The sequence below is a fragment of the Plasmopara halstedii genome (genome assembly GCF_900000015.1).
Source record: "Plasmopara halstedii genome assembly, contig: Scaffold_262, whole genome shotgun sequence".
Taxonomy (NCBI): domain Eukaryota; phylum Oomycota; class Peronosporomycetes; order Peronosporales; family Peronosporaceae; genus Plasmopara; species Plasmopara halstedii.
In genome coordinates, this window is record NW_020187183.1 from 205,097 (window position 1) to 228,066 (window position 22,970).

Genomic DNA, 22,970 nt, shown 5'->3' on the forward strand with positions numbered 1-22,970 from the left:
CTCTACTGCTCACTTCGTCTTCTCAACATCGCGGGTATCTACGGGGGCGATCTGCTTGTTGCATCGTCAATTCTCGACTAAATGGGCGCGTCCGCAACAGACTTGATGGAGGTATTTGAGAATGTTTTTGAGTATCCGCACCAACTAAGAGATCACGCATTTGTTCAGCAAAGAACGAACGTTGACCTTTTTATGGGCTTATCGCAGCTGTTGACAGCGTGGTTGTAGTCTGCCTTCAGCTAATGGAGCGTTTGTGCACCGCAAAGCTGCTTGTATTAACATTTAGTTGGTCATGCATACGCAACGTATGTTAGGCTAATCAACTAGAACGAGATGAGCTTGTCAGTTGGAAATGAGAGCGATAGATAGGAAGAGAGTGCGAAGCTACTAGGCGGTACGAGTGAGCCGACGGGGGAATATTTTTGCCTTCTGTGGGTATTTTACTCTCGATACTAGTAGCAGCTTCGTTGCGAAACATGAAGGTAGACCCAACAGTTAAAGATGAACAATAAGAAATTGCAAAAACCCTCAGGGTTTCAAAACGAGCTTAAAGAAGCACTTTAATACTAAGGAAAGTAAATAAGCAGTCGATCTGTGCCGGAGTGGTGTATCTTTCGTAGTGAATTTAGTATTTTGGACGCATAATAACTCGGCGTCCATTTCCTACGGCGAAATATTTTATGACAGTTATCGTTTAGCTCCCGACAAAGTCTAGCGTTTTGCCAATTAGCTGGACCTGACTCAGCTAGGCGATCTTACTAGGGCTGCGTGAAGTATAAATTTCGTTAATATTGAAATATGAATAAGGCTACCCAAACTGTGACTTTTGCTTGTCAAGGTAATTGAAGATAATAATGGGCAATTTGCAAAGCAAAGCATGTGGTCATAAGGATGCATGTTATATGCTAATTCCTGCAGGCCAAGTAGAGAATTACAAATGAGATCAGGTGCCATCGTTTTGATGAATCAAGATGCAGATACCAAGGGCAAGCTGGCTGAAAAACAGGATCCAGTTGTCTAACAGTTTCCGACTTGTTTCAAATTATCTAAGCACTTCATCGTCATTAAGCACAGTACAATTAAGCGTGCTGTTTACATTCCTAATTGACTGAGTTGAGCGACCCTTATCACGTCTGAGCTCCTCTCGGGTGCCTGTATTATAGTTATGAATCTAATTTGGTACAGGACCGCAAATTTACATCACCTTTATTTCTAGTGTCGACTTCATCGTTTACCGTTAATTTTACTAATAAAATTATATGATTCAATGATTTTAGATAACTTACAGGCGCTTCTCAGAAATCAACACTGACTAGCTAAGCTTCGTCTCTCGATACGCAGCTTATATAATAATGTGCCTTCGACAGCGGTCGGCGATGCAGCCACTTCAGATGGCATCTCGTTTCCCATCGAACGCTCAATTGAAGATTCGCCCAGTTTTCGGATATGTTTGGCGACTCCTTTCATCTATTGAACTCGACAAATATGACTCTTCAAAATGGCTTTTGTTAACATTTCCAAAATTCGGCCTTGACGCTACTTATTAAGCACGGGATTTTTTGCTTTTCAGCGAGATAATCCGCATTTCTCTGATCATAAATACCGACTCAAGCATAATGGGTTGGGCTTTGCTGGGTGTTCGCTGTTACTTCAGATAATGCATGAAGCGAGGAAGGTGAATGCTGATTCTGCATTGCCGCTTTCGCAACAATCTCTTAACGGGCATCGGTTTCACATGTGTTGTTAATTTTCACGATACTTTCGACACCGCGACTTTACGTTTGATGATCAGCTTCTTTCGTTGTATGACAATCCTTTTTTAAATTTCAGGTGAACTCAAGCGACCGGCTTGCGTGTACGAATATAGTGGATTTCTTCGTTTTCCTTTCACATTTTTTTGTCGGTTTCCCAAAAGATAGTTTAGCAGAACAGTCACATAAATTTTCCGAATCCCGGATTAATTGTTACAATAGAAACACACACGACGGACTAGGTTTGAATGTCGTTACACTGATAGCATGACATGCGAAATGATATATTCTAAGTCTTCTTACAGCCATCCTCGCGGCTATCTTGTTTGCCACATACCGTCTTTTCCAGCTTAAGAGTGTGCGCGAACAACTTGGGGCAATCAACGAGCAGATTACGCGATAGCAATGATTTTCGATATATCAAAACTGTTTGACACGTTTGTCAGTTTAAAAACGCTATAGGCTTTCTGCATCAGCATCTGGACACTAGATATCGTGTGCTTCGCGTCACATCACACTCAGATTCTTCAGCCAAGCTACATGTATTGATAGTAAACGGAGGATTTGCTATCCCACACGTTAGTACGTCGTCGTTCTTTATTGCTGCTGGGGTGATTCCATTTTAGAAGCAGAAATGTTTGTGGATCAACAATTTTCCACATGATCGTCGCAATAGAAAGCGGACAAAGCACCCCTTCCTGCCCCTGTACGCTTACGGGTACATGATGTTGATTCGATGATGCCACTTGCAGAGGTTGGTCAATCGCCCTGCGATGGCATATTACCATCTTTAACACGAAAAGTATTGCTAGGCCGAAATCCAAATACGTCTTACGAAATGGGGTCAGTCTACAGCAACAAATTTAAAATAGAACATGGACTAATAACTAAACATATCGATCTCCTCTTCAGCTTCATCTGCTCGAGGAAGATTCTCATCCTGATTTGGTCTTGAACTCGCCGTTTTGCAACTTTCGATAACCTGGACGTTGGACTTCCAGCCGAACTGAATGACTGTAACCGTGAGATTGTCTGTGCTTCCTTTCTTGTAAGCCGCCTTGACAACCGCATTAGCGGCAGCTTTTGCATCGTAAAAGTGCGGCAATGTGATGTCCACGGCATCTTGCGCGCTTAAAACGTCCCAGACACCGTCGCAAGCCAAAATAAGGAATAAGTCATCAGGATGGACCTCAACTCGTTTGATTTCTGGCTCACAAGATACAAGAGCAGTCGGAATTTTGAGCGATCGGTCACCGAATGCACGCGACACTGCCAAATACGTTGATGACTCTCGATCTATGGCCAACCCAGCCCCGGCTGCTGAATACACGCGTGGAATTCCAGCAATCTTGCTTACAAATCCACCTGCTTTTTCAATTCGTTTCTGTTCGTCGATACGATCTGGTTTGTGGTCACTTGTAAGTGCAATGCCTCGACCACTCCGACACATGACAGCACGGCAGTCGCCTACATTTACGAGGTAGAAGCTCAATTCGTCTATCTGTTGGGATTTAATTTCAGCGCTTTCCTCCGCGTCTTTTTGGTCGTGTAAACGAGCTGTGTCTGCCAGGAACCAAGCGAGCAGGGCCGTCGACCCATCTTGCGTCTGATTTTTCATTAGAATTTGAGAATCGATTCGTGCAAAGGCATCGCGAAAGCATTTTAAGAAAAGAGTGTGGTTTTCTTGGCACCATGTCCTTCGCTCAAGTTCGCGTGCTGCTTGTTCCTTATCGAGTTGCGATACTTCACTATCAATCTGTGAGATAGCGTTAGCAAGTTGATCGACCAATTTATGCACATCATCAGTTGACTCAGAAAGTTTCAAATCTTCCAGCTCTACGAGTTGTTTACGTAGCAAATTCACTTGCTTAACAATTGCATGCTTGCGCTCATCTTCCTGGCGTGACATTTCTCGAGATCTCTGTAACGTTGAAAGCGCTTTGGCTCCGATGCGTTGATGTAAAAATGATGCTACAGTCCTTATAAGATGGCTCGACAAGAAGTCGGCGGTGAATGTCCCACCATGACCATCGAATACTCCAAACACTTGCCCAGGGAAGTAGCTAGCGCAAGAAACATGACGATCTTCATTACTTGTCTTCATGCCAGCCCAAGACTCGGTTGCGAAACGCAATCCAGGGATCGAAAACTCTCCATACTGTTTTTCCTCCAGCATATTTACTTGATCATTTGGTTCGTTGTTCATTGTGGACTTGTTTATTTCAGCTAGTGTGTCATTTTCGATACCGTCCACTTCATCATATTTTCGCTTTGCCAAAGACATACGACTTTTAATAGTGGGTTGAGAGGTATGTAGAGTCGCAGTATCTACGGGGTGCAACGATCGACACTGTTACCCAAGTGTTAGTTGATCTCATACCCTCAACGAATGAACATTTAAAGTTACAAACTACTCAACAGAGTGTAACTGCAGTCCAGAATATACGCTTGAACTGCTTGTTACTCCACGATCAACATTGCACAATAAAGGGCAGATACTGGGTTGTCAAGCAAATTAGATCCTCAAAATCAAGTAAATTCTTGTAATATGAGACGCACATGGAGTTGGGGTGAGATTTTGGCCATTGCATCCACAATTTTTCAATGGCAGATATAGCATGCTCGTGAATCGCCAAAACGCAAATTGCATCGTATCCACCCGCTTTAATTCGACGTTAGCTTAATAGATGCAAATATTAGGCACAAACACATACCTCCAGGAACTCCAGCAATGAGAACACCAGGGATTGCCAATGTTGCATCCAGAATGGCAGTTTGCTCAGGTGGTTCAATCGGAACACCGGCTAGATTCCCCATTTTGCTATGTCATAAAAAGTATACCAAAACGATGATATAATGTAGTCAATATAGAAGACACATTTTGCTTGTAGAACTGGATGATAAATCTACCGCATGAGGTCTCGAATATGAGAAAAGGCATCACTGATATTTAGAAGAATAGGTCCGATGTCTGCATCGATCGTACTCCACTATACGCAATCAGCAGGAGTGAATGAACAGGCAGATGATAAGGTTTACCTGCTCACGACGATGAAATGCTATTGCTTTCCAGTCGACGGGAGTGCTGCAGCGATCTTCCAGTTCGCAAATATCAGCAAGACCTTGTTCAACCTCCATACTGTAACGGTTAAGATTATTCATCAAGGTCTTTGCCGTTTCGTGTTGCTCCTGTTGCCACTTCATCACTTGCCGAACCATGGATACGGTCGCTGAACCGGATGACACATCTCCCATGATCAAGTGGCAGTTTGAAGGTAATCGAATTGGTTTCTATCAGCAAAATACACACGTTAAATCACCGAGAACACAGCAACCGTTAAATCATGATAGTGCAAAGCGAAGCTGATACCACGCGACTTGAAGTGTTCCACAGCTCGCGATTTTCAACACAATGCCCAATTGCATCCGGTATGAGCGCATTTTCAGACATTAATGCGTCGATAATTGAGGCCGGAAAACGAGTGTACCGCTGTGAGCCAAAACATGCTGCCGAAACATCAAATCCGCTTCCGATCTAAAACATACTTATATATTTGACATGAGTATTGACTTTATCACCGAAAAAGCTGAATTTGGTACAACACACTTTGCGCTGCACGTAGCAGTGGCTCAACTGAGCAAGATTGTGGACCACCTCGAGATCTCTCTCCTCTTTTTCAATGTTCATCGCTGGCACGAAAAAGGCAACAAGCGCTGCAACTAATGAAGTCACCAGAGCGGCAGAACTCCCCAAGCCTGTCTTTACTGCAACTCGCTCACCATCGTGCTCTACCGAAAATTAAGATTAGTCAAATCATAATCTTATTTTAAGGCTTGGCTCATATTTTGATTCTACCTTTCATTATTGGAGGTAGAAAAGGTTGAAGAGCGTTCAGATTGGCACGAGTAATTGGAAGGTTGGCATCTTGCAACTGATGAACAACCGCTCGAACAATGTCAGCATTTGATCAAGAAATCTTAATGATAGGTACCCTTTCCACTTGCGAGTAAAAATCATTTTCGCCATAAAGTGTGACATAAACACCAGTCTTCGTTATCTTGAGCTGTTGATACGTATCCTTGCTTTTAAAAGCGTTCAAACCGGCAATACCGTTCACCACACATAACACCGTCTTCTCTAAGTATGAGTTGCAGTGTGAATTGTCCCTATCAAATAGATCGGTGAAATTTGAGCTACCATCACGACTCGTAGTGCATATTTAAGTCACCTCAGTCGAAATCGAAAACGTTTGTCGCCATTTTCCTCAATCCAGCCGTGAACTATTTGGCTAAATTGCTTACTTTCTATGGTTAGTGGGAACAAACACTCCCACTCACTTGAGCTAGTAGACATAACGTCAGTAACATCCAACTTCTACAATCACATTAAGTTTAGCAGTCGCTTTTTAGAAGAACACTTTTGCTTACAAATCACCTTTGCTTCCACTTGAGAGTAAAATCGTGCTGTAGTCGAAAGAACAAGACCCGAATAACGCTCGTCTAGTATCAAATATCCACCCACAAGCAGCACTTTGCCAGGCGCAGACACACACTTAGCTTCGAGGCTTGTCATTCTTATCGTATGGTGATTTGATGACTCACAGTGCTCAGTATACAGGGGTAGGCGCTGTAAATATTGATGGCCAAATATTCTGATTGGCCGAAACCAAAATTCTTAACCCTCACATCCACGCTGCACTCGCAATATCCCCGTCTCGACCGGCCATGGTCTCTTCCTCGGTGCCGTACGTAGTACCGTTCACCATCTAGGATTCTATCCATTTCTTGATCGATGCGTTTTTTGCCTAGCTTGGAAAATGGTAGACCTATGCAACAGCGTGCGGCTGCTGCAGCGCAGGTGTGTTCACATACAAACATATACCTCTAAATATTTGATAGATGTTTAATCGAGTCGTACCTGTTTATAAATCATCAGGCACTCCTACCAGGAAGGACTATCTCTCAACAAGAGATACAAGCAATGCTTGAGAAGAATGAGGCAGCGCTCAAAGGCTGGACTGCGCTTCACAAGCAGCAACGTACGTCGTAAACAGAATACTCTGTTGTGATCTATCATTTGATACTGTGTATGTTGCTGTAGCTGCAAAGACGAGTCCAGTTGAACACAAGAAGTGGGTGCGAAGATGTCTGACATTTCGGCAACACGTTGGAGCTAGGCTCGAAGTGTTGGCTTCGCTGGCGGATAAGCAAATCGCTCAAGAAGATGACAAGAAATTAGGACATCGAGTCTCTTTAAATGCAGCAACGACTAGACAAGTCGGGAAGACTCAGGGTTCGAATACTACGTTTTCTCAGCAGCAGTCAATGCCTGAATCGCAACAACCTTTTTTGTTACCGCAGGATTCGGCAATGGCAAGCAGCGTTCCACTTGCCATGACAACAGCAACTTTAATAGAGCCACCAACAGTGTTGACTTCAGTGTCAACAGCGATGCCGAATATGGCGGCAGCAACAATGTTCCCGGAACCCCCTTTGCCCACGGTGGGGCTTTCATCATCAAACCCCAACATGTTTTTCCCAACAGAGCCAATCCACCCGCTACAGACATCGTCTGGTTTTGGACCAACCACCTCAATATCTGGCGCAGCATCAACTGTAGACTACCCTATGAGCTCTGGGGCTCAAACGTTTACGTCTAACACGTGCATGACTGCATTCAGTGAGCCCCTAAGCTCATCAGCTTCATATATGAATCCACCAAATTATTTGATGGGCGGCAGTATGATACCCTCCCAACAATTCATACCGATGTCTATGCCAATAAATTCGGCGGTGTCTGGAAGTGAAAATCTATTCGCTAATAACAATTATAGCATGGCGTCTGCATCAAATAGCGTCAACACTGAAATTGGCAACAACAATAGTAGCACAAACAACTTTGCAATGAATCCGTTCATGACACCGTTTGGTTTCGGGCCTGAAGCAAGCTTCCAGTCAGCAGAGATTTCCATCGGCAACATACCAAGCATGTCCATCGAGCAGCAGCAAGCTATCAACTCTTTAAACGGATGCAATCTCGGAGCGCAAGGAGCCCCGATGATGCAAACTAGTTATGAATATGGAGGCATGTCACAGCCTTCAAATATTATGCCACAAGCGATGCCGGATCAAGCGTTGCAGCCTACACCTCATCCATATCACCAACAACGTCAGCTATCCCAACAGCATCACCCTGTGGGATTTATGAGTATGACACCCGACTCAGCGATATACGGTGACTGTAACGTAAACATTTTTGAAGGACTGACAGATGACGTGTTCTTTCCAATGCAATGACCAACATACTTTCAACTCTCGATTTTTTTACATCTCCGCGTATAGCGCTTGCTGAGCTCATCATAATCTCGGCAAAGCAAATCGTAAAGTCGCTCTCGTCGTTTTGATACGTTTGCGGAGGCGAGTAAGCGTGAGCGTATGGACATCGGAAGATTTCGCGAGATGGCGTTGACGCGGCCGACACAGTCACTTGAGATTAAATTCTGGATTTTGCTCGATTTGTTACACAGTTTATGAGCGTTGGCAGCAGCACGAGTTTCTCGGTCAATCAAAAGTTCATTTCGCTTTGGAAAGCTCAAATTTTTCAATTGAATTGGGTAACACGGTTGCTGAAGACCAACGGATCGGTTGACGGAATTTTTCGAATCGGTGAGTTGGTGAGGATGAAGATGCGGTACTGCGAAGTCGTCATGCGCGACAGATTTCGCAAAATCTGGCTTGGTTTTTCGCTCCAGTGGTGAAGTTGAAATTTGTAAACTGCTTATCAATTTAGAAGATTCTTGATCGATCAATTTCGGCACTGAAGTCGTCGAAGCTGGCTCTGCGAGGTTTATAATTGGTAGGCTGAGTGTCTGAACGTGAAGCATTGAAACGCGAAGATTGGAATTTCTTGGAACAGAGTGATGATCGTGGTCCTGGTTCCGGTAGTGCTCTACAAAAGTTTCACTGTCTGGTTGGCTCTCGGTCTGGAAAGGGTTCTGATTGCTGACGTACTCTTCATACCGAAAAAGATCTTTGTACGCGATGAAGAACGCACGGGTATGTGATATAGGCTCCATGTTTTGGCAAACCGACGTGTGATTTTGTTTTGGTATTCATAGTTGAAACTGTATGCGTCGGTTTACGAGCTTCTTACCATAGCAAAACATTTTTTCTTGTCCAACTCTACCAGCGCTACTTCTTGGTCTGACTGGTGACAAATTGCTTACGCTAATGAGCTTGTACGTGGAATGCATCCTTCCGAAAGTGCTTTCGAAAGAGCGCGAATCAACGTCAACTGATACGGCTGACAAATTAAAAGCTCGAAAGAATCGTGCTCCAGAAAGCAACGCAGATCCTGAGTTGTCTGAAGCGGCTATACTGTCTCTTGGAGAACACCCAGCAATTTTGCATGCTCAAGATGAATGTCGGAGTCTCATGACGGGCAACGATGTTTGCGTGCTTGAGGATGAAACTGTTAAGGAAGATGTCGTACAGGTGTTGGGCAATGACGTTGAGCTTGTCTTTCCCGTTAGTAACAGCTTCCGTTATCTCGTCATGTTTATTAAAAATATGGACCTTTTCTTCGAGTTCCAAGTCGAGATTCTGGACGACGCGCACAAGTATCGAAGTTTCACTGTGACCAATACACGGTCACTAGCTCGGATCGAAGGCTTGCGATGCCAATTACCGCTCGCGTTTGGAACACATCCTAGTTGGCGCTACCTCTGCATGGATCTACAGGATCTCACGAACCAAGCGTTCGGGACCCAACATGTGACAACAACGAAGGTGCGTGTGGGTGGCAACTGTCGTCTTCTTCGCATATTTTTTCAAGATGAGCGCTACGCTGATGCCGAATTACCCGCGCATCTCACTTTTCTGGGTAGCTTTTAAAATAAGATGAGATTAGTATGATGATCACACACAAATTAGAGATGTTCGCTCTATTGCCCTAGAATATTGTCTACTTAGTAGTGTGAGTGACTAGAGATACGACAGATTGATCGTATACTGCGGGTCTCGCTGATTGCGTTGGCGCGATACTTCAGTAAAAATGCGGTGGTTGAGCCACAACGACTCTAAACTCTTAAAGCGAGTCATATCCAAACGAAGTGGACGGCCACGTTGAAGCCCGACGTCTTCTTCACCGTGAGAGTCTACGTAAGGGCTCGGAAAATACGCAGCCATGCTGCCTCCAACAATTGCAATGCGACATTGCTCTAGGAGAAGAACGATGCCCACACCACCCCCGCACTCAGCAGCATGGCGTGTGCATTCCCCTACAGGTGGTCCATGTGGCATGAACGCACGCGTGCAGCAAGAGTCTCCACAGCAGAGATACTCACCACAAATCAAGCATAAACCAGGATCACAAGGTGCTTTTTCACATCTTGTGCATTTACGCCCTGCCATTTGACTGTACAGCTCGTCGTATTGAATCGGCAAATCAATCAAACGTGGCCGAGTGGGCACTTCGCGCAAAATGAACATGCTAGCAACATAGGCTTCACTACACCCTTCCGTGTGTTCGCACTTGTCTCCAACCTTCGAACTCCCCAGAAAAGTTTTGCTTAGCATGCGATCCATGCACCAATGCCAAATTTGATCAAACGTAGCGTCGGAACTTTGAGCGATGTCGACTATCGTGGGGATCTGAGCCATCTTGCTGGTGGCAGAGTCAAATGTTTCTGCGTCAACAAGGCAGCGCCAAAAAAGCTTCATTCGCCGAACAAACGAAGCATTCGATGGCAAAATGCGTTGAAGCCGCGACACAACATCCGATACCGAAGTCAGAGGTTTCAATTTCTCGGCTGGAAAAGCTTTCGACATTCGCTGCAAAAGCTGCAAGGCAGCAAACACCTCAGATTCTACCTCATCTGAAGCTTTCAATACTTCCAACAGCTGTTGAACAGATCCAACAGCTTTTGCAGCGACATCCATCGAATTTATAGCACGGCCACTTCTTGTGCGGCGTGCTGCAGATGCTGAGGCGTCCACTTCTAGTGCTCTCTGCTCTTTTGATTTTTCTTTCTCGCTTAATGTCATAAGCGAATTCTTATCTTGAAACAGAGATGTTCCTTCTATCTTAGTAGGTTCGAAAAATTCCGAGTACAAGCGCTGCAGTAAGTCTGCTGCGGTGAACACAGGAATAAATTGCCGAATCGTACTAAGTTTGTCGGCAATCACACTCGACACCACGAAAGCCTATAACAAAGCGCATTTAGCACAACTTGAACTTCCTAGTAATTATTTGTTTTATGACAAGACGTCACACCAGCCTACCGTGAATGTATCGGCCACTAGCAGACCCAGAATAGTACCCCGAAGACAAGCATCGATCGAACCGAGTACCTAAGATTGGAGAGCAGAAGTGAGGACGCGATGACAAATAGATAAATAGATCGAAATATTTAGTTACCTTTGTAAACTTGCGATACTCTCGCTTTGTCTCAGTGTTGATCGGACAGCAGCGTTTAGCGGCCTCCCATATCACTTTGGCGTCGGCACAGTGCTCTAACAGCGAGCATGTCCATCGGCAGAATTTTGTCACGCATGTCAGCGACTCTAGCTCCTTTTCTAGCGATAAAGGGCATTGATCTGTCAGTGGATCGAATGGTTCATTCGTTTTTGAGACAATTCGGTGCTCTTCTTCAGCAACAACCAAAAACGATGCCAACGTATACGCGCACGCCGCCCACAAAAAGGGCGCACCCTTCTCTAGACTTCCATGAGGTTCCCAAAGCGTATCCTCAAAGTAATCCCTCCACATATCATGCTCTGTTTCATTTTCATCGTCGTCAAACACTCCATCGCGTCCAAGTACAGAGCGGTACCATCCGGGCATCGACAGTTGATCTGTCACAATCTTGTCCCAAGTAGCAAGTTTGACTTGCTCACCTTCTGTGATCGAACGCTTTTGTTCCCGCTCATCATCTTTTACGATTGAAGCGCGGGGCTCAGATGTCGGGATCAAGAAATTGCTTAACGTTTTACATAGCGGGCAGAGAAACTGCGTCATAGCTGAATCTGGATCAATTGCTTGAACACCATCAAATTCTTCACCACGCATTGCCTTGTCATGCAGGGACGTAATGTAACGCTCAAGACAATTAATGTGCACTGCATGCTGACACGTACGAACGTGCAGCCCGCACGGGGTAAGATAAAGTTTAGCACTTTGGTAAGATTGCCCAAATCCAGGTGGCATGCGCTCTAAACGGAAACGCGACGACGGATCTTCATCATCATTATCACTGTCATTCATTGATCCTCCGTGACCACGCGGATTGCCGCCCCTCGTTCCTGTATTTGCACGATTACCTGGTCGACGCGGCTCGACTCGACTCTCATGTAAATCTAAGCTCACTGCACCACGCATGTCCATTGGAAACAGCCGTTGGTCTTCGCGAAGATCGAGAACACCTTCTAGCACCTCTAACTCTTCATCCGTTTGCAAAAGCTCGCCCTCAAGCATCGGTATATTTCCATTACCAAAGCGAATTCGATCAGCGCGAGGGCGACGAGTCGCAGGGGTACGAGGGCTATTCTGTGCCGTATTGTTGCGAGTGAGTTGATCCTCTAGAGATTCGTCCATATACCATTCCGGGAATGACGTTGCAAGAGCACGGAATGTAGGAGACGGACAGTTATCCGACGCGTTCGAGCCACCACCTGAGCACAATTCCATCTTCTCGATCACTTTCTTTACGTGACCACGAATCTCCTTGCCATCAGCATTGAGAGCCTCGTCAGCTTCTGGTCGGAATCCTGGAGCTAACACTGTTGACTGATGAACGTAGGCTGCCATACCCATCTGCCCCTGAAACGAATTGTCATGGCAAAGAATGCATTTGTAGCAGTGCTCATTCACCACTTTCTGGTGCTTCGTCGTGGTTTCAATAGACCCTTCCACCATCAGAGCTTTGCGTTTTCCTAATGAAGAACGTCGAGCATTGCTTAGCTCTTCTTCGCCTTTCTTTTCGTCCTTCTCTTCCTCCGCGATATCAACCATCGCCTGAAAGGCGGCCTGGCGTTTAGCAACTGCAGCCATCGCTCTCTTTCTGGCTTCCAATTTGCGTTGTTCCAACGTCATTGATGTAGAATCGACCAAGCCACTCTGAGCCAAGCAACTTGTAGTCAAAAAGGAAGCTTGGGTTTTCGATTGTTTCGACTTTGCTTCGGTTGCTATTTGCTCAAAGATTTTCTTACAAGCCGGTGATTCAATTGTAATCTTCCATATGAGCCACTCCACAGTTCCAGCTTGTTCACTGTCGAGCAACGTAGTCGCCTGCTCAAGTAACTGACTTAAGAGATGAAGAATCGACATGTTTGAGATGTCTGTGTTTGAATTGCTCAAGCGTGACCAGAATCGACAGTCTGAAGTGTTCGACGCCGTGTGAACACCGTGCACTAGCATGTGTAAACAAGTCGAGACAACAGCATCCGACACGCTATTTTCTAAGCTGGAGGCCGATGCTGGCGCTGGTTCCACCGAGGAAAGGACCTTCCAAAGAATGACATGTGCGATGGCCACTGCACTGTCACACGTCAGGATTTCTTGAACTGGACGGAGATACCCAAGAGGAGGCTTTGCAGGCTTCAATGGTACTTTTGGAGGGGCATCAGGGGCAGTCTTTTTTGCCTTTAGGCGACAGGCGTTGCGATACGTTGTCCAACGATCACGTGCTAGTTCGTGTGCTTCACGATTGAGGTGTAGGAAGTATGGGTTATAGTTTTCAAGAAGACCTTCTTTTAACTCGTATCGACCAGGTTCGAGTCCCGACGGAGGCATAAAATTCGAAACACTAGCAAGAATACTTTCCAGCCGTACCGTTGGGATATCATCCTGACCTGACGGAAGAATGGCAAGATCAACAAGCTTACTAAAACACTGTGACTTTGAGCACAGCTGCTGCAGCATCTCTTCTCTCAAGAAGTCATCGTCGTAGATTGATCCTGTTGTGCTTGGAAGACTCGTGCCCATTACAATCACGAGACGCAAAAACTCTTCCAGCATTTGTTGTCGTTGTTGCTCATCAATTCCTTCCTCTAATCCTGTATAGCCAAATTGCTTTAATTGATCCTCTGCTCCTTCAATATTTGATTCATCATGGAGCATGAAATAACTGCCCAGTTGGAACCCTTCGATCATTCGTGCCATGAGAGCATCCGGGCCAGTCATGAGGACACCCAGTTGCAACATCAGTATATCGGCATCACGATAGTGAATACAGTACGGTAACGCCGAGTAATTGTATAGTTGCGCTAGCATGTTTTCGTCCCCGTTTCGACGCCACAGATTCGAGTGAATTTGAGCTGCCATCACTAAACAGCGAAGAGGCATTTCTATGAGTTCCCACTGCATGTCAGCCGATAATTTGTCGAATCCAAACATCTTCAATAGGCCGTTCGAGGCAATACATTTCGTTACACCTGACTGTTTGATGCAAATATGACGCACAGCCGCAGTCAGAAAACGGTGCAACGGGATGTGCAATGAAGTCGGTTGAGACGCAACGTTAAACTCGTACGCTGTAATTCCTGTTTCTCGACTCGCAACTTTCTTGCCCATTGATGTAAGCTTTACAATCGGACTCAACATTTTTTTCGTCAACTTTTCATTCGAACGGACTGAAGATGCAACAGTGGCATAAATAATCGGTTCAAATGCTTCAGCTAGTTTCAACTCCGTTTTTGTTTGATATTGAGACAAATCAAAACCATTCCAAGAAATTGCGAACAAAGAATGAACACGGATACCGAGGTTAAACATCGAAAGCCAGCTATCTGATTCGTATTCAACGTGATTTTGGTGGATTCCTCGGCGAACTTGTAGATCACCTCCCTATACAAGACAGACATAGTAAAAATTATTAAATGTTACTGGTAGCACAGCGTTGCATCTCACCTGTAAGGTATTTAGACACGAAAGCCAAATTTTGAGATTGTCAATGTTGCACACAAGTTCGCTTGACAAAGTACCAATATTGAATACATACTCCAGGTTCTCCACACAGTGCTGTAGCATAAACAACAGTAAACCATATCAAAAATTGCACGAATTCTAAGTGAAAAACACTAAACCTTACCTTGTATTTCTGACTACTAAGAGCAGAGTGATCAGCATTTAATACCCCTTCTATTTCATCGAACGCAGATTGAAATATCATGTTTAAGGCGCACAGCAACTCGCGAACCAACTCTATTCGTCCGGGATTCAGTAGGACTTCCTTCTTCGTGTACTGTTGTACTAGATGTGGCACAGTTAAAAATTGTACGGCAAAGTCGAAGATAGATTCACTAGAATTGCCTAACCCACGAAGATACATGCTCGTCATCGAAGCGTATGATCGTAAGTACGCTTCCAGCATACTAGCGCGAAATTGAATATTCACCAAATGCTCGCGCATAAATGAGTGCGATCGTTCCACAGCGCTCTTTTGAAGAGTAGAATCGTATCGTATCAATAGCGTAAGAGCTGACGAAGTTGTTGGTGAAGCTTCAACTTGATTTGATGAGGAATATTTGGCTATGACACCGTCAAGACTTACTCTAATTTTGTCATGGCGGTGAAAAGAAGGGCTTAGTGACACTGCCTTGACAAAATTTTCAATTAAAACGTTTTTCCAGCTGACGCGCCTCTCTCCAGCAGTGATGCCGGAAGACGCCACACTACTGGTACAACCTTCAGCGCAAAATTCAAAACGCTGCTGTTGATCTGACTCCAGCTCACGTGCCAGGTCGTATATATTCTTGTCTACAGGCATTAAAGTGATAATCTTTTCCAGAGCATGATTGTTAATACCGATGCTTAACTCTTTGATGTATTCGTTGAGCGTTTTGTTTTTTGGCAGAGCGCTGGATATCGGTTCAAATCCTTTAAAAACAAGCGAGCGCTGCTTTTGAAGCGCTTCAGACACAAGCTCACTAAGTCCATCTGAAAAAGCACTTATGCACTGCAGCCACTCCAAAAGGGATGGAAGGCCTTCCATTTGCTTTTCCCACCAAACAGGAGCGACAGAGATGTTAAGAGACCGACGCAACAAATTCCCAACGACTCCTGTACATTGCAGCAGTGGCATGACAGCTACAGTGGCATCGCCCTGATCATCGACTTTGCTGACTAAGGTACGCGCCTGAGTTTTTGACATCCCCAATTCTACGTACAAATTGTTGATCACTTCGTTCAAAGAGTGAACGTCATCATTATGCAGTCGAATACCAAAAAGCACTCTTGCCTGCGCATCATCGTCAACTCTTGATGTGTCGCGGCAAGTATTGTCCCCCTGCGCTGCATCGTCAGCATTTGATGCATCTTTTGCCTGCGCTTCTAGTCTACCACCCGGTCCAACAGCTCTTGATCCAGCTTCAGCCGTGAGCTGCGTCAAAAGCCTTGTCGATCCCACTGACTCTGTTTTCGGGCTCCCTCCACTATTAGAAAAATTAACACCATCCGCATCACTCTGAATGGGTAATAATCGGGACGGAAGTTCTCTCGTAAATACCTCGAAGGCTTCAGCTAGCTCAAACCCATACTCTGTTCCTAGTAATACTTGGTATATATGTTCCACCACTGTATCAATGATTATAGGTGCTGTCTGTGCAAGCTGCTTGGGTAGTTTCTGTTTCTTAATCTCAGTTTTGGACATTACCGTTCCTTTATGTCTTGAGCAAAATCCACTCTGTTTCCAAGCCTACAAGCGTAAAGAAAAAGTCAGCACCTGCGTCTCTACGATTTCTATACCAAAACTACTCACATGGACGTCTCCACAGTCACACGAGCTGCCTGCTGTCGTACGTTGAAAATACACGTCGTGTCCCGAGTGGTTGCTAAGCGTGAAGCAGTTTTTACACATGACGCATGTAGTGTCTAGCTGGCAATTGCGGCAGCTGTAGGCAATTTCGTCAGCCGAGAAGATGGCGCCACACACGCGCTTCCGTTCCAGTCGCGGAAGCTTGGCTAAGATTTGTGTAGGAGCCAATGCCTTTTCCTTACCATGTGCACAAAACGCCGTGAGCAGCGAATTGCAAATGCTGCCCACAGACTCACCCGAAATTTCAGTAACGCCGCGCGCTAAATTGCTATGTAGGGCGAAACGCATAAGCGTCAGGAATTCCTCCTCATGGTTCCGTGATGGTTTTTGTTGCGGTGTGGTACGGATGCTTTTTTTTGCCTTGGAAACCGAAAGCTTGGTCTTGGCGGCTTTGGGCTTTGCTGTGGCCTTGGCCTTCTTCCCTCGGATCGCAACCATCACTCTGACGATAAAAAGTAAATGAAGAAGTTATCTCTCTGGACCACAGCGCTATGTGGATTAAGTACGATATTGAGAGTACAACGGTTCAAGATCCGACTTTTTGCTGATGGTGACCCTTAGCGTCGCGGGCACCGGAAGTTGGCGCAAGGAAGATGGCGAGCTATGGATTAGAGTATTTGGTGCAGATCAAGAGAAGAAGATCGCGTACGTGGTGAGCAATTTTGTAAAAGTTGAGGTGACGGGTCTGATTTCTGTGAGTAGCAAAGGTCGATTGTTGCTGGATCGGTGTCTGCTGCGCGAGAACCGATGGGTCAAGAAAATTCTTGTCGAACTCCGTGCCTTGAGCGATGAGGTCATAAGCTTTGAGCTCTGGCGAAGTACTTCTCAGTCGATCGAGTTCCTGCAGTTTGTCACAAGCTGGAGCGTGAACTTGGCTCAGTGGACTCAGTCCGGTGTTGCGAGACGATGGTACAAAGTCAGGAATGGCCGGCAGCAACAATTCGACAGCTTAAACGAGAAAACAAATGAAGTTTCGTATTGTGAAAATGAGAATGAGCTTCAGAGCTCGTCAGCTTATATATGTTTGGCAGCTTTTGGCGCCAAAAATCTGGACGTCGAATGCTTGGAATCGTCACAACCAAAGGAAGCTACTGCCTGCAAAACTTCGTCTTTTGAATTTATACTTCCTCGCGTAGCTATTTCGAAAAGTAGAGAGCTGCAAGCAGTACGAATTGGACAAATTGTAAACGAGGTAAGTTATTGCCATCAATATTCGTGACTTTTATATCTGATGCAGTAAAGTTTATATTAATCACGCTGATCAGGTCCGATTCGATATTTTGCAAGATCTGATTCCTTTGACGCTTTACGGGCACGATGGTAATAAAAAGCAGCCATCAGCAGGAACGGTAACCAAGCTAGAGGACGGAATGATGAAAGCGCTGGTGCTACTGCAGCTTTCGTGTCAGTACGTAAATTACTGCATCAGTGAGCTGCATCAATATTCCAGGTTCGTGCAAGTGAAGCTGATGGCAAAGTGATTAGTCAGACATTGACGCTGAAGTCCTCTTGCTCTATTCTTCTAGTAAGCTTGAGAATCGAAAGGAGAGATTAGAAAAGAAAAAAAATCGAGTCAAACATCGCCGAAAAATTCTTTGCGAGCAAAAGATTAACGTGCTTCGTGAGGTTGAGGGGTCAACGAAATCGCTAGGCACGGTCCAAACGCTTCTTAAGGAACTGGACCCAGAGATATTGGCTTATTTGCAAAATGACCACGAGATGACTTTTGAAGAGGTGACAGAAAGCGTGGATCAGCATATATAGCGAAATACATAGTATTCTCACATGAATAGAGGCTTGCACATTTCTGCGATAACTCAAAACTGCCCGTCCTGTTTTGATCCGTGCGCGATTGTGGTTTTTCCCGTACGGCGGATAAGCCTTTCTTCGCGAATTCGCCGTACACGCTCACGTTTTTCTTCCATCTCCCGTTGTTGAACCTCTTCCAATTTCCGCTTTGAATCTTCGCGCTGCTTGCGTGCTGACTCGCGTATGCGTAGCTCACGTATCTTTTTGTCTTCTTTCAGCTTAATGGCGGCATCCCTTCTCTTTTCATATGTAAGAATCTTGCTTCGACATTTGCTACTGAGTAATTGGTCGGGTGTTATTTGGTAGCTATCTGTAACGCTGTTTGGTGCTAAAGTTAAACGGTCTGGAGCCAAGTGTCCTTGCCTATGCGTTGAAATGGACAAATTCGGCGTCGAAATTTTTTCGCCACTATTCGAGAAAATATGTTGTGATAAAGGGGATGGCGACCCACTTGAAGTATTCTCGTCAGCTTCAGGCAGCGAAACGAGCTCTATGAAAATATTAGACGACGCCGCTGGAGGTACTTGTCGATTGTGAATCTCAGGGCCCAGATTTCCCGCCTCGGTATTTAAATTCTGCAATTTGTGTTGTTTTGCTTTTTCCTCTACGCTCAAACGCTCTCTTGATACGTCTAAACTTCTTAGATCTTGCACACCGCCTTCCAAATCTCCCTGAATTTGTTCCTTTTCCTTCTCTGGCTCCGGCAAATCTATGATGAAATTATTCGGTCGCAGATTACACTCCTGCAGATCCGCATGAGTAGCAGCAGCACTTCTGCTACTAAGATTCTCACCAGCCCTTAAATTTTCATCAATTTGTTCCTCCTCACGACTGTCCTGTATCTTCGAAAGTACAGTTAGACAATTATAGATCAGCGAGTTCCAAACCTCGTCATAGTGTCCACACACCTGTTCGGAAGCACGATGAAGTTTTTCTGCTACTTCATCTGGCAGAATAATGTACTCTCCGTCAATCTGCATGCAACTATAAGCCTCTAAAATTAAATCCTCCAGTTTTTCGACTCTCTCCAGCGAGGCAGCATTTTGAGTGTTAGCTCTCGCCATCTCATCATTGGCAGATGATAGCTCCGTTCCGATCACAGAATCGCTGATTTTGATGCCGATACCGCCACTTGGCGGGCCCATCGCTCTAATCCTTTCGTGTGTGGTAGTCTTCTCACATACCCGCGTAACATGATATATTGCCGACTAGTTAATGTGCTATTTACCGGTACTATCATGTTTCACTATAATTAATTCGGCTGGACCACATTCAAATCCTTGTATACTTACTTCATTATTAATTCATGCAACTGATTCCGATTGGGCTTTAGCTATTCTGTCTTCAATCACCTCGTCAGACGAAATCGGCGCTGCTCGTCGCTGTGATGCCCCACCAAACACTGGCTGCATGTAGGTTGTGTCAAAAGCTTGCCAATTGCGGAAGAATGCGCCAGTAAGCGAGTCACCCCGAGACCGCTCACTACGATGAACGGGCGATGCAGTATTCGCTTCATCATCGTCATCCGTAACATCGTAAAATTGCGGCCGCGGAGTCAAGGTCGGAATTTCGTTTTCTATGCTATCTCGCTTTGCCACGGGCTGGTCTTCTTCAGGAAAGGCCAAGGTTCCGTGAAACTCGCCGTCAGCGTGGCGTGTGCTGCGCTGAGCCAGCCGCGGCACATCAGATTCTGATGCTGTTGATGAACACCTGTCTGTATCTGATTGGTCTAGCTGGCTGTGTTTATTAAACTTGGATGTGAGATGCAAATTCATCAGCAACGGACCCATCAACCCACCGATTACGATCGTGGTAATGAGTATGACCACGAGAGTTGTAGATTCAATAAGTCGACGGTGTGACGCACCATGTAAACCAATATAGTTCCAGTTCTTTGCCAACGCAAACGCCATGGAGCCACGAAGACCTGCCATCCAGATAACACTCATGTATTTGACCGGAATGCGATTGGACGGTGAGCGTAAGAAGTTACATAAGCTCAAGAGCGGAAAGATATTGCAGAAGCGAGCAGCAATGCAGGCAACAAGCGTAAGGCCGATAAATGACCAATCGATGTCGTCCACGCGAAGTGAGGCGCCAGCATTTTCTTCATTATGACCGGCAAAAATCATGACAACGGACATGCCCATGAATACGTACACAATGTTTTCACTGACAAACGCCAGCGTATGCAGCAGGTGCGTGAATGCATGTTGTGCCTCCCTTGACAGTGTATAGAAATGATAGTGCGCTGTCATGGTTCCCGAGAAGAACAACGCCACAATGCCACTGAATTTTAAGCAGTCAGCGACAAAGTACGTAAGCAGACTAAAAATTAAACATAGCGAGATTTCATAGCTTGGGTAGAAGCGCAGAGTCGCAAAGAATTTTCGTTTGAGTAGAAAAGCTCCGCCTAGAGTGATGAACGCGCTCACGAATAAGGATCCCACAAACATACCAACCGTATTCAATGCTACATGCAACAACTGTTTAGCACTGAAAGTACTGTCAGGCTCCCACTGGTGCAATGTCTGGTACAGTGCTATCGCAACGGCGTCGTTCATCACGCTTTCTCCAAATACGAGGTTAAACAATAGTGGTGGTACATTCAATTTGTCGAAGCAGCTCAGCGTTGCCACTGTATCCACAGCACTGATCAGCGACCCAAAAAGAAAAGCTTCAACCCACGAAAGCTTGGTCACCATGCCCATCACGCCAGCTACGTAAAGCACGCCACCCGTGATAGTCGTGGAAACGCTTGTGCCCAGCACAGCTGTGCTCATGATGGCCGGAAAGTTTCGGAAGAAAACCGTGCATTTGATGGAAAATCCTCCTTCGTAGATAATCGGTGGTAACAACACATTGAAGAAGAGACTGTTGTCTAGATTAAGATGAGTGTGGAGCGCCGCGTGCTTACCGCCCATAACCATAAAGAGGCCAACGGATAGCCCAAGCATCAGTGCGAAGCTGCTCTGAGATATCAGCATGCAAGAGTGACGACCCATCATGTAGGACGCCATGACCAACACGAAAAGCATGAGCAGCAACAATACGGCATCCTCCATACCTAATGTTTAATTCGTGAGTGTCAGTCAGCTATTCTCCAAAACAGAGCAGTATGTGACATACACACAGAGTCAGAAATGTGCGGTTTGTTGTGATGAGGATACCGGTACTATTTCGTGCTATAAAACTTATACGCGTCTGATCTACTTAAGAGCCAGCTGGCCCATGAAATACGTGACCTGGGCTGGAATACAGTCATATGCGAGATAGAGATAAAGGATTGATAATAGTTTGACAGAAAGAGGTAGTTGCTGTTGAGCGACTTCGCTTTGTGCTGCAATGTAAAAAAACGCTGATATCGGGAGATCCTGCTCTTTTAGCTGTGCTTCAGGTGAGCCACGCAAAACATTATTTGAAATGGACATAAAATCAAGGACTGCCAGTTGTTATGCGTATTAATTAGTTTTTCTGATTAATTAGGAAAACCTATTGCCGCAAATAACACAGATAGACATAGTTTCAATTTTGAACGGAAGAGTTTATTTACCTTGTGTGGATGATGAATGTCTGTCACAATGCGTTAACTCTCCCACGCGATCCAATTACATTACATGACTCAATGAGTGCTTTTACGGCATTCAAATCAATAATAAAAATGGCTAAAGAGCTGTGAGATGTCAGCTTGAATGTGCTATTAAAATGCATCGACTTGAAAAAGGTGTACATATTTCATTGAACCATTCATCCTGAAGTTCTGCTCGGGGTGCGTTTTTTTGTGCATCGTATCAGAACATGCAGATGAATCAGGTATCCTTACTATACAGCTAGCCAACTAAATTTTATCAGATACTGCTTGCTTCTTTTTGATGTTTCTATTGTTGTCTTGACAAAGTATTAACGACCAGGCACAACCAGACCTTAGAACATCATAATTGCTACACAAGGACAGCTGACTGCGGTACTTAAACTGCGTAAACGTCCGACCAGACCACACTATGATCGTAATTGACCCGCGGACTTAGTGCAGTGACGAAGGAAAGTATCCTGATGAAGTATCTTGATTAGTATATTCGAGTCCCGCTTGAATATTTGAACTGAATACTGTCACGAGAAACGTGGGCTACTGGTCTCACGCTGTGCATTACATGGAGAGTTGAATGATATACTTCGTATACACTGAGCTAGACTTAACTCAAAATATATTTTCCCTTGGAGTTAAATCAAAATAGTAGCTATTTATTCAAGAGCCTCCTGAATCTGCTCCTGAGTTTAGAGTGCAAACCCGTCCTCCATGTGATAGCCACACGACTCCATGAGTTAGTGTAACGGGGTTACACGTACCCTGGTGGTGTGTGTCACACGAGATGGGCATGGTGGTACCACGCCCAAACAAGAATACGGTATCATACCGCATAGTTGACAGCTAGCTTTTCAAGCTAACAAAAAGCTAAGCTATTTGACAGCTAAGATAGAAAAAGCTAAGCTATTTACTGTTAGCTTAGCTTAGCTTAGCTTAGCTTAGCTTAGCTTAGCTTAGCTTAGCTTAGCTTTTTGCTTGTTAGCTTAGCTTAGCTTAGCCTGAAATATGGTC

General features: G+C 45.1%; 8 protein-coding genes across 8 annotated transcripts; 2 read left to right on the plus strand and 6 right to left on the minus strand.

The window, feature by feature from the left end:
• Positions 1–1,286: 1,286 nt before the first annotated feature.
• Positions 1,287–2,631, minus strand: PHALS_15017 (uncharacterized protein). The gene has a single exon (XM_036407311.1). It carries the CDS (start codon positions 2,537–2,539, stop codon positions 2,288–2,290), a length of 252 nt encoding a protein of 83 aa, XP_036263022.1. The 5' UTR covers positions 2,540–2,631; the 3' UTR covers positions 1,287–2,287.
• PHALS_04489 (phosphomevalonate kinase) lies at positions 2,632–4,666 on the minus strand (the record flags this gene model as incomplete). The annotated part of the gene is made up of 5 exons (XM_024722305.1): positions 2,632–4,101; positions 4,171–4,249; positions 4,311–4,413; positions 4,466–4,572; positions 4,662–4,666. 5 exons carry the CDS (start codon positions 4,664–4,666, stop codon positions 2,632–2,634), a joined length of 1,764 nt encoding a protein of 587 aa, XP_024573394.1.
• Positions 4,667–4,701: 35 nt separating this feature from the next.
• Positions 4,702–6,324, minus strand: PHALS_04490 (phosphomevalonate kinase; the record flags this gene model as incomplete). Its single annotated transcript, XM_024722306.1, has 8 exons — positions 4,702–4,722; positions 4,791–5,042; positions 5,122–5,286; positions 5,359–5,540; positions 5,608–5,683; positions 5,744–5,918; positions 5,981–6,126; positions 6,187–6,324. 8 exons carry the CDS (start codon positions 6,322–6,324, stop codon positions 4,702–4,704), a joined length of 1,155 nt encoding a protein of 384 aa, XP_024573395.1.
• A 152-nt stretch (positions 6,325–6,476) lies between these two features.
• On the plus strand, positions 6,477–9,644 carry PHALS_04491 (Transcription factor IIB; the record flags this gene model as incomplete). The annotated part of the gene is made up of 9 exons (XM_024722307.1): positions 6,477–6,496; positions 6,561–6,609; positions 6,688–6,790; positions 6,853–7,997; positions 8,542–8,596; positions 8,633–8,721; positions 8,780–8,807; positions 8,870–8,887; positions 8,941–9,644. 9 exons carry the CDS (start codon positions 6,477–6,479, stop codon positions 9,642–9,644), a joined length of 2,211 nt encoding a protein of 736 aa, XP_024573396.1.
• Positions 9,645–9,734: 90 nt separating this feature from the next.
• On the minus strand, positions 9,735–17,002 carry PHALS_04492 (hypothetical protein L917_15713; the record flags this gene model as incomplete). Its single annotated transcript, XM_024722308.1, has 6 exons — positions 9,735–10,955; positions 11,034–11,102; positions 11,170–14,595; positions 14,659–14,769; positions 14,840–16,444; positions 16,508–17,002. 6 exons carry the CDS (start codon positions 17,000–17,002, stop codon positions 9,735–9,737), a joined length of 6,927 nt encoding a protein of 2,308 aa, XP_024573397.1.
• Positions 17,003–17,111: 109 nt separating this feature from the next.
• PHALS_04493 (uncharacterized protein) lies at positions 17,112–18,328 on the plus strand (the record flags this gene model as incomplete). Its single annotated transcript, XM_024722309.1, has 4 exons — positions 17,112–17,209; positions 17,267–17,756; positions 17,830–18,014; positions 18,091–18,328. The coding sequence occupies 4 exons, from the start codon at positions 17,112–17,114 to the stop codon at positions 18,326–18,328; spliced, it is 1,011 nt and encodes a 336-aa protein (XP_024573398.1).
• A 53-nt stretch (positions 18,329–18,381) lies between these two features.
• Positions 18,382–19,518, minus strand: PHALS_04494 (uncharacterized protein; the record flags this gene model as incomplete). Its single annotated transcript, XM_024722310.1, has 1 exon — positions 18,382–19,518. The coding sequence occupies one exon, from the start codon at positions 19,516–19,518 to the stop codon at positions 18,382–18,384; it is 1,137 nt and encodes a 378-aa protein (XP_024573399.1).
• Positions 19,519–19,677: 159 nt separating this feature from the next.
• On the minus strand, positions 19,678–21,438 carry PHALS_04495 (sodium hydrogen exchanger 3; the record flags this gene model as incomplete). The annotated part of the gene is made up of 1 exon (XM_024722311.1): positions 19,678–21,438. The coding sequence occupies one exon, from the start codon at positions 21,436–21,438 to the stop codon at positions 19,678–19,680; it is 1,761 nt and encodes a 586-aa protein (XP_024573400.1).
• Between the last annotated feature and the right edge of the window lie 1,532 nt (positions 21,439–22,970).

Coding starts and splice junctions, on each gene's coding strand:
- PHALS_15017 (XM_036407311.1), bottom strand. CDS start 2,539: ATGGTAATATGCCATCGCAGGGCGATTGACCAACCTCTGCAAGTGGCA.